The sequence below is a fragment of the Pistacia vera genome, unplaced genomic scaffold, assembly GCF_008641045.1.
Source record: "Pistacia vera cultivar Batoury unplaced genomic scaffold, PisVer_v2 Contig107, whole genome shotgun sequence".
NCBI classification, from domain to species: domain Eukaryota; kingdom Viridiplantae; phylum Streptophyta; class Magnoliopsida; order Sapindales; family Anacardiaceae; genus Pistacia; species Pistacia vera.
The window spans coordinates 777,920-788,789 of record NW_022195104.1 but is presented as its reverse complement, the minus strand read 5'-3'; the positions used below and the strand labels follow the sequence as shown (position 1 = coordinate 788,789).

The 10,870-nt window shown below is 39.0% G+C and overlaps 2 protein-coding genes across 2 annotated transcripts; one reads left to right on the top strand and one right to left on the bottom strand.

The window, feature by feature from the left end:
- Positions 1–7,269: 7,269 nt before the first annotated feature.
- Positions 7,270–7,803, bottom strand: LOC116131269 (auxin-responsive protein SAUR67-like). The gene has a single exon (XM_031416932.1). It carries the CDS (start codon positions 7,801–7,803, stop codon positions 7,357–7,359), a length of 447 nt encoding a protein of 148 aa, XP_031272792.1. The 3' UTR covers positions 7,270–7,356.
- Positions 7,804–8,667: 864 nt separating this feature from the next.
- LOC116131463 lies at positions 8,668–9,590 on the top strand. The gene is made up of 2 exons (XM_031417117.1): positions 8,668–8,991; positions 9,045–9,590. Exons 1-2 carry the CDS (start codon positions 8,668–8,670, stop codon positions 9,588–9,590), a joined length of 870 nt encoding a protein of 289 aa, XP_031272977.1.
- Positions 9,591–10,870: the final 1,280 nt, after the last annotated feature.

Below are 10,870 nucleotides of genomic sequence, written 5' to 3'. Positions count from 1 at the left end.
ACCCGCTCTTATAAACCAGTATGTTTAATCATGCCTAGTTGATGTGGGACTCCAACACTCCCCCTCACGGTCAAGCTCATATGTTGGGTCATGCATGTTGATGGAGGTAATTGCTAGCTCTAACTTCTCACCTGCTTGTCAAACACTCAGCTCAATTAGGCCTAGCTTTGATACCATGATAGAATTTGAGGTGGGTCTGACTCCTCACCCAATAATGCGTTATTGAATGGGAGGATTATCCCCTCTTATAAACTAGTAGGCTTGAGCATGTCAAGGCGGTGTGAGACTCCAACACTCCCCCTTACAGTCAAGCCCATATGTTGGGTCATGCCTGTTGATTGAGGTAGTTGTTGGCTCTAACTTCTCATCTGCTAGTCAAATGCTCAGCTCAATTGGACCTAACTTTGATACTATGATAGAATTTGAAGTGGGTTTGACTCCTCACTCAATAACACGTCATTGATTGGGAGGATTATCCCATCTTATAAACCAGTAGGCTTGAGCATGTCAAGTTAGTGTGGGACTCCAACACTCCCTCTCACGGTGAAGCCCATATTTTGGGTCATGCCTATTAATAGAAATAGATGTTGGCTCTAACTTCTCACCCGCTGGTCTAACGCCCCACTTGAGGTATGTAGCTAATTTATGTTGCATTGCTTGAATCTTTATTGTTTTGCTCTTAATTGAGTTGTTATATTGTTAATATTGTTTGGTTGGCCCTTGGTTGAATGGATGTATTGGTTTGGTTGAGTGGTTGCCCTGAAATTGTAAAGACTTAGCTAAATCTTGGTGTTACAGACTTCGTCGGGGAGAAGAATAATCTTCGCCACGGCGACGAGGTTCTGCAATCAAAGAGGTAGGTTCTGTAATTTTTCGCCAGTGCGAAGAAACTTGCTTCGCCGCGGTGAAGAGCCGGCTGAGTTTTGTATTGAATTTGCTAGATATTTTTCCCTAAGGGCAAATGGACCATTCTACCCCTAATTAGCAGGAACAATGGGGAGTGAAATGTAAGAAAATTTCATGGAGAATATGTCAGAGTGGGGGTGTGAGTGTAAGGAATCAAAGGACAATGATGGAATGTCCAAGAAAGAGTAAGGGCATTATGGGAATGAATGAAGATATTTTGAGCTAAAAAGGGCATAAGCTTTGTAACCCCTTCATTCTTCATCTTCCACCGCCTCTTCCATTCTCCATTTCCTCTCAAGTTTTCCTTCAAACTTTCAAGGACTCTAAAGGGCTTTTTGAGTGATTTTGGTAGAAAGTTAATCTAAAGCATCCTAAGGTAAGGATTCTTGCTTTAGATGTGAATTTTACCTATTAATGAGTTGACGTCTTATAGTATGGTTGGTTGAGATTGTAGAGAAAAGGCAAATTACCAAAGGTAAAGAGGAGTGCTAGTGGAATCACTCCATCACAAGTAAGTAAATTCAACCAAGTTGAGGTTTAAGAACTCTTTTGAGTAGAGAATTGTATATGCATGTGTATGCTATATTATTGAGAATTGAATTGAGATGAGTATTTGCTTTGTGGTTGTTGAATACATTTCATTTATGAGAAGTGTTGAGATTGCATGATGTGTGATGAGTGAGATGAAATTGGAGGAGATTGAGAAATCTTTTTAGAAGTGTTTGTCCTTGACAGGAATTATAGCTATGTGAGGGAGTTTCCTCCCATTTTGGATGGTTAGAGAAAGAAGTAGAGTTATTGTTATAGTAGAGTTTTTATATGCACATGAGTTGTTTAATGAAATGCCTAAGAGAATTATGAGTATGATTAGTAAACCTTAATTCTTGCAACATTGCATATTGGCATTTCATAAATGCATTAGTGAGCATGAGCCGTCCATACGCACTATTTATGCACTTAAGAAGTAGCTTGAGAAATAGTAGAGAATTTGAGTATAAGCTACTTTAAGAGTAAAGAGAAAGAGAGAATGAGCACTAGAGAACAAAGAGAAAGTAGTGCTAAACAAAAGAATAGAGTAGGTTGTGCATGGGGAACCTGTGAGTAATGGATAGAGTATTCCTGCATGTACGCTGCATTGAGAGAGAGGCATGGGTATGAGAGAAAGAAGTGGTGTAGCCCGTGAGAGTGCATGCTGATGAGGGCTATACCTGAGAGTACCCGAGAGAGAGATTATATACTCAAATGGCCAAGGGTTCCAAATCCATTCATAACCGAGTCCGATCGGCAGAGAATGAGTTAAGGTCACGAGTAGTGGGAGCTTTGTGATCTTCCGGCCGTGCCTCCGGTAAGATGGGGCCGTGACATATGAAAGAGTAGAAGTCACGTAGAGCGGGCTTGAGTTCCCAGCCGTGCCTTCGGTAAGATGAGGCCGTGACATTTACATGAGAAAGAACAGAAAGAGAGAAAAGTATAAGTCACAAATAGTGGAGTGAGTTCCAGCCGTGCCTCCGGTAAGATGGGGCCGTGAAATTCAACGAGAGAGTAATGTAAGGAAAGAATTAAGAGAAAGAGTTACGGGGATAGATGAGTAAAGGATTTACTTACTGAGCCTTTTTGCGCTCTCCTTGTTGTTTCTATGTGTTTTGCAGGATCTAGGTGAGGATGCAGTCGGATGGACGTCGGCAAGCGAAGAGAAATAGTCACACTGTCTACCACTTTTTGATGACTTTTTGTATATGATACTTTATTTTGTGTAAAGTATATGTATATTTAATGAAATAAGATTTGGGCCCATCTAATTATGTTATTATACATGTATTTTATTATATATATATTTTTATGAGTATATGAGTAGAAAGGAGTCGTTACAGCCTAGACTTCAAGAGGTGTTTGATTACTCAAGGCTTTAGTGGGGAGTCTGTTGAGTAAATAAACACTTGTGTTTACAGCCTCTGCCCAAAAGAACTTGGGAAGATTTTTCTCAACCATCAAACATCTTGCCATTTCCATAACTGTCTTGTTTCTTCTCTCACAAACTCTATTCTATTGTGGAGTATAGGGGTTGCTGAATTGATGTCTGATTCCAGCTTTAATGCAGATTTTTTTAAACTCTTGAGAAGTGTATTCAGTGCCATTATCACTTCTCAAGACTTTAATGGACTTTCCTGTCAGGTTTTCTACTTCTAGTTTGAATTTTCTAAATACTCCAGCCACCTCACTTTTCTGCCTTAGAAAGTAAACCCATCCCATCCTAGACCAATCATCTATGAACAATACAAAGTACTTGCTCCCATTAAGTGATAAGGTTTGCATGGGGCCATATACATCCAAGTGAACAAGTTGGAGTTTTTCAGACGCTTTCCAAGCTTGATTCACTGGAAAGGGTTTCCTACTCATCTTGCCTAGCTGACACACTTTGCATACACCTCTCGGCTGCTCAACAATAGGTAGATTTAGGACTAGATTTTTTGACTGAATTTCACTTAGATTTCTATAGTGTACATGGCCTAATCTCTTGTGCCATATTTCAGTTTCATTCTCTCTAACATTGCATGCTTTGTGTGGTGTAACTCTCCACATAATTGGAAAGCTTTTCCCTACCATTTTAACCCTCATAATCTCATTTCCCTCACTATCTTGAATAATGCAGGATTGTTTTTGAAAGTGCAGTGCATAATCCTTTTCCAACATTTATCCCACACTCAAAAGACTTTGACTTATATTAGGTGCATAAAGTATACCTTTTTGAGTTTGAATTGCAACATCTCCCTTGCCTCTTGCTTCCACACATTCTCCATTTCCAACTTTAATGTTTGACCGATGAGAGTGATCTATGTTCACAAAGCTGCTTAAATCTAGTGTCATGTGATGTGTGCATCCACTGTCAATTAGCCAGGTATCATGACAAGTTTGGATCAGGTTGGATGAGGCCACAAACAGCTGCTCTGTCTCTTGCACTGGTTGTTGTTCATATGTTGTTTGAGCTTGCTGTTGGGACTGCTCTCCCTTGTTTTTGCACACTCTTTCAATATGGCCAAACTGTTTGCAGGCCCTGCACTGTATACTAGGCCTGAACCAGCATTTGTGCTCTACATGTCCCTTCCTTTTGCAATGAGAACAAGCCGGAAAATTCTTCATCCCACCAGCTTTTTTCCATTGGTTATTGGACCTTTCTTTTCCTCTCTTTTCTCTAGCAAACTCTCTATAGTTCCCTTGTACAGACTTGCCCTTATAGGTTGCTAACATTGCCCCTTCATTTGCATCCTCTAGCCTTATGAGCCTTTTTTGCTCTTGTGCCTATAGAGCATGGACCAGCTCAGTCAATGTGATCTGAGTCAGGTCCTTTGAGTCCTCCAAGGATGAGATCTTGGTTTCAAACTAAGCTCACCATTACCTTCTCCACAATTCTGCTATCTGACATCTCCACTCCAAGCAATCTGATTTTGTTGACAATGTTCATTAGCCTGTCAACATATTCCTTCACTTTCTTAGCCTCCTGCATTCTTAATGTTTCAAACTCCCTTTTCAAATTCAAAACTTGCATGTTTCTTATAGTATCACTTCCCATGAACTCCTCCCTCAACTTGTCCCAAGAATCTTTGGCTGTTTCGCATGCCATAATCCTTGTGAAAACAAGGTCTATGACAGCTGAGTGAATGTGAGACAAGGCTCTTAGAGCCTTTGAACCTTCCTCTTCATGCATTCGAATTTGGTTGAGAGTGGGGTTTGGTCCCAGCTGAGGGGGTTGTTTCTCTTCTTCTACATACTGCCAGAGTCCTTGGCCCCTTAGGTATGCTTTCATTTTGACTGACCATACATGGTAGTGTTCACCATTGAACACAGGAGGTAGAAGGGAAGCTGTTGGAGTGATCATTTGTTCAAGACAAAACAGGTTTGATGTAAGGCAGTTTCCCGGAGAGTTGGATGAGTTGTTTGGAGAAGAAATGTTTAGATTTTGGCTGGAATTAACACAGCTCTGATACCATGTTAATGTTTTTACACCAAAGATAACAAATAAACGAAAGAGAGCTAAATTGGAATGAAGAAAGTTGCCTTTTTTTTGCTACATTGACAAATGTGTTTACATTGCAACTAATAAAGCAAATATTACACTGTTGCACCAACTTTGCATTCATATAATAACATGATTTAATCTAAAGCCACAAACTTAATACCAACTAATCAATAACTATGCAACACATACCTTATAATCTGGAACACATATCTAGCATTACAAAATAAGCAAAACTTTGCAGCATATCAAATGGACCCCCGACAGATTTCCTTTTAGTTTTGCCGCCAACACATATTCAAAAAACTCTTAGTAAATTGTTGCATTTTCAGCCAAGTATCAATGTTCAACAAATATGCATCATCCCTATCTTTGCACATCACTTTAGGAACAAATTTAGACACATGGAATCTGAGAAGACTTTTCAGAACAAGACTACATAGCTTTTGGAATGTATACATAATCTTTTTACCTCCTTGTTCCTACTTATACTGAACATCTGTTACTTGCCACCTTTCTTTTTGGATCCAAATCATTCCAATTTGCTATCAGCAATGGCTCAATACCTACTCTTCTTAAGTCAGGCATACCAAGACTAGCACAACTTTTATCAAATGCCAAGGAATACTCTGTAGAAGATTGGGGTAAAATTCAATGGTTACCTTCCAGTCTTTTTAAACATAAGGAATAAAATTGAAGAGGTGTAACCAAGTCTTGCACTTTAGGGCCCGCTTAGGAGTTTCGTGGTAGTGGTTATGAGGATAAACCACCATAGCGGTTTTGAGAGTAAACTACTGTAGCGGTTTTGAGTAGCGATTTTTAAAACACCCAACCTGTGCTTGGGAGTTTATTTTTAAGTAGTTCTAACAGTTTTTTAAAATAATAAATTTACATATATGCCCATAAAAATACCCAACTTCAACCAGTACTCGGGAGTTTTGTTTTTTCAATTAAAAGGTAAGGGTTCTTTATTTGTTTTCTACTTATTTAGTATTTTATAACTTCAAATGTGATAAAGTCACTTTATTCTTCTTCGCCATTTTTTGTAGCATCTGGAATGATTAAAAAATTGTAGCTCCACTTCTCCAAGAAGCATCTAGAAATGAGATTTAAATTTTTTTTTTTTTATGATTACTTAAAATTATTTTATATTTAATATGGTTGGAGATACGCATAATATGGTTAAATATTTTTTTTTTTGGGATATAATTGGGATAGTTTTGTAGTGGATAGGGTATTTGTGGAATAAAATTTTAAAACCAACCAAAACACCCCGATTTGGGGTGTTTTATAAACCCCTAAAAAATACACTACACTGGTTCTAAGGAGTTTTTGAGTCAATCAAAACTAGTACATAAAAAATCTGGCAAGTAATAGTTTTAGAACACCTCAAAATCAATCTAATTAAAAACCCCTCAAAACAAAATAAAAAAAAAAAACTCCCAAGTAGACTCTTACAGAAGTTGAAGATTCAAAGACAATATTAAAGTGTCAACTTTTAAAACTCTTCCACTAACTATAATTCATCAAAAATCTTTAATTAATTCCTTAATGATAAATTAACTCGTCCTTTTCTCTTAAATAAGTATTTTACTATGAACTTAACTCTTTGAATATCTCTTAAATAACTCTCAACTTTCTAGGCGTTAAAGGCATGATGTTTGGACTTCTTTTTGTTAATAAAAATTACAAATTTAAATTCGTACTTGACATTAAACTATAACGTGTTAAAACTGAAAATTATGATGGATTGAAGGCAATGGAATAGGGTTAGTCATACATTATTCACGAAGCAAAAGACAAGGTACTTTAATGCAGCTTCTAGTTTGCAGGGGCTCAGAAGAAACAAACCCATGTGATTGTAGGATGGAAATAGCTATTGCGGTGGTTGGCATGTACAAGTTTAGCTATATGCTTGGCTTTTACCAAGCTAGAGCAAGAATAAATACCCTTTCTTTTCACTGCCAAGTCGTTCAGCAACTTATAGTAGGCTATATCTGAAACTGATGCGTTCATATATGAGAAGCATTTCGAACCACAGGATTGAGAATAGTATCATTGAATATCCATTGCAGTTAATGCCATTGTTAAATTAGAGTTGTTTTCTGACGTAAGTTAGGAGAACATAGTTTAGTTTTTGAACATAAGATGTCCACGATCTGCTTAACAAGTAGAAAATGTAGTTCAAACTGTTTTTTCTATTTATTTTTCCATGAATTCAATTGATTAACCCTCCGAAAATCACAATAGGGATTTGTATAGGGCAAGGCAGGTTCCATTGGAAACTATTTGCTCATAAAAAAATAAAAAAATTGAAAGTCAATAAATCTCAGGTATATCTCAAACTGGAGGAATTTTAATCAAGTTTATATTAATGTATCAACTATCTTGCTACAGTGTGTTGTAAACTGTTTACAAATATCCAACTATGGTTGGCTTTAGAAGCTGCAAATTAGAGATGGCTGGTTACTTTGCTCTTGATGGAGATGTGAAGATGGTAAACAGTGACCAGTAGCTAAAGACATGAGCAACGCCTTCTTAACATCTTTTGCTGCATGCCTTTGGATCAAAGAGACTACATACTCCATGAAAACTGCATCGCAAGGCAATGTGATAGGTCCGCCACTTGGAGGTCCAAACTCATCTTTTGCCAGTGCAAATAACTCTCTGATGATGATGTTTTTAAGCCATTTTAAGGGAATCACAAAGCGCCTCTGATCAGCAGTGTATACAACAAAATGAGCCTTCTTAGCCATTGAAGATGTGCTGCAACTCTCTGCTTCAACAACCCCAGTGGTTCTCAGCAATGAGATTCTTTTTCGCTTGCTTGCAGCCAATTTCTGCCACTTCTTTGCTAATTTGATTAGCTTCTTTGGACTAATCATGTTGTTTCTTGATAACTAGAGAAACAGATCTTATGTTGTGTGAGAGAAATGTAGTGGACCTAAAGAACACTGAAATACTGTGTTTGCTATGGATTGAAGGCTACTGAACTAGTTTTTTTATATAGTCACAAGGCTAGAGACAGTCCATTTAATGCTGCTACGCTTATGTAGGGACTCAAGGGAGGCAAAACCATCTGATAGAAAGATAAGCATAGCTGTATAGGCAATTGGTCAATTCACTGGGTTGTGTTTATAATTTGACACATCAAGGTGGAGCCTTGCGCACAATAATTTCATGTTCTTCCTACTGGCGGTCTGATGGCATGTTGGTCCAAATCTGCTGGTGTTAGTGGCTCAAAATCACAGACCACATAATGCAGATATAATGGTCATGTTGAAGGTTGATGCTGTGCTGGAAGTTTGGTTTGCCGAATGTATGAAAACCTGAAAAAAGTTTTGCTCTGCATAGACATGCATGGGAGTGCTTCACGGTTCAGTGGTTTAAGTTCTACTGTAATTTAATGTTAATCCTTGTATTTATTGGCTCAGCTTTTTTGTAATGAAGTTGTTAGTTTTTTGAGTGGTTTAGCTGAGATTAAGGAAAAGTCTCTGATGGTTGTTGAAACAGTAAGTGGAAGTATGTTATATGCAGACTTTTGTCTAATGAAAATATGCCCAGTTTTTCAGTTTTTATCTTTCTTCTTCTTTGCACAACCAGCATCATAAAAACGAACATGGTATCAGAGCCAAACTAACCAACCATCGTCTAACAAGTTCACTCAAAAACTCATCCCAAATCACCATCAAACTTCAGCCTTACGCAAGAACCAAATTTTTCAAAAAAAACTGCAACCAGTTTTACGCATGGCTTCTCAATCTACGTCTCTCTCACCTCCAGTGTTCAATGGGGACCAGTATCACATTTGGGCTGTTAGAATGAGAGCCTACCTAAGAGGACAAGGGCTGTGGCAATATGTGGAAGAGGAGAAACAGCCACCTCAACTTGGTCTAAACCCAACTTTGAATCAAATGAGAATGTATGAAGAGGAAATGTCCAAAGCTCCAAGAGCTCTCTCTCACATACATTCGGCAGTAACAGACCTTGTATTTACAAGGATAATGGCGTGTGAAACTGCAAAGAAAGCTTGGGATAGACTAAGAGAAGAGTCATGGGAAGTGATACAACCCGTAACATGCAAGTCATGAACCTGTGCAGGGAGTTTGAAATGCTGAGAATGCAGGAGGTAGAGAAGGTTAAAGAGTATGTAGATAGACTTATGAGTGTGGTGAACAAAATGAGATTGTTGGGAGTTGAGATGAGTGACAAGATGATAGTTGAAAAGGTGTTAGTCAGCCTTCCGGAAAGGTTTGAGTCCAAGATATCTTCCTTAGAAGATTCAAAAGATCTCTCCCAAATCAGCCTCACTGAATTGGTTCATGCCCTGCAGGCCCAAGAACAAAGAAGGTTGATGAGGCAGGAGGACTTAAATGAAGGTGCTATGTTGGTTGCTCAAAAGGGTGTGAATATGCAGGGAAGTAATATAATTTATGCTGGGGATAAGAGAGGAAAAGAGAGAGCTGGTGGACAGTGGGGAAAACAGAGTGGAGGAGGAAATTATCGACCATGTTCCCACTGCAAAAAGAAGGGACATCTGGACAGCAAGTGCTGGTTCAGGCCTGGGATTCAATGCAGGGGATGCAAGCAATTCGGCTACATTGAGAAGGTGTGCAGGAACAAAGCTGCACAGCCACCACAGCAAGCACAAAGTGCAGATGAACAGCAGTAGACTAGTGAATCAGAACAGCTGTTTGTAGCTTCATGCTACTCAATGCAGACCTGTAGAGATGTTTGGTTGATAGATAGTGGATGCACTAACCACATGGCAGCAAATGTGGAGAACTTTGTGAGGTTGGACAGGACATACAGCTCCAAGGTTAAGATTGGAAATGGTGACTATGTAGAAGCAAGAGGGATTGGAGATGTGGCAGTCCAAACTAAGGCAGGAACTAAGGTTATTTCTAATGTTCTGTTTGTACATGAAATTGCACAAAACTTGTTAAGTGTAGGTCAAATGTTAGAGAGAAATTATACCTTGCATTTCCAAAACCATTCTTGCATTATAAAGGATAGTGAGGGAAAGGAGTTGTTGAGTGTAAGGATGCTTGGCAAAAGCTTTCCTCTAGACTAGAAAAAACCAGAAAACTCAACATTAATCACCAAGGTTGAAGAGTTTGAGTTATGGCATAGAAGACTTGGACATTTTCATTACCTTGGAATTAAAGAGCTCAAGTCAAGGGACATGGTACTAGACCTGCCCGAGATAGAAGAGAAAAGGACTTTGTGCATAGCCTGCCAGCTTGGCAAACTCAGCAGGCCATCATTCCCTTTGGATCAAGCCTGGAGAGCAAGTCACAAGCTACAATTGATCCACTCGGATGTGTGTGGCCCAATGAAGACAGAATCCTTAAATGGCAGCAGGTACTTTGTACTCTTCATTGATGATTTCTCAAGGGTGGCTTGGGTTATTTCTTGAAGCAGAAAAATGAAATGGCTACTGTGTTCAAACAATTTAAGTTGCTGGTGGAGAATGAAGCTGGAACCTTGATCAAAGCAGTAAGGACAGACAATGGAACAGAGTACACCTCAAATGAGTTCAAGACAGTCTACAGCCTAGCTGGAATACAGCAGCAGTTCACAGCACCATACACCCCTCAACAGAATAGTGTTTGTGAAAGAAGAAACCGAACCAATATGGAAATGGCCAGGTGTATGATGACTGGAAAAAACCTCCCTAAAGTGTTTTGGGCAGAAGCTATTAATACAGCAGTTTTCCTGCTAGATGGGCTGCCCACCAAGGCAGCCAAACATCAAACACCAATTGAGGCATGGACTGGAGTCAAGCCAACAGTAGGGAACCTGAAAGAATTTGGAAGCATAGCCTATGTAATGATCCCAGCCAGCAAAAGGTCCAAGTTGGATGACAAGGCAGAAATTGGGATATTTATAGGCTACAGCAGTAACTCTAAAGCTTATAGAGTTTATGTTCCTGAGTCCAAAAGGATTGTA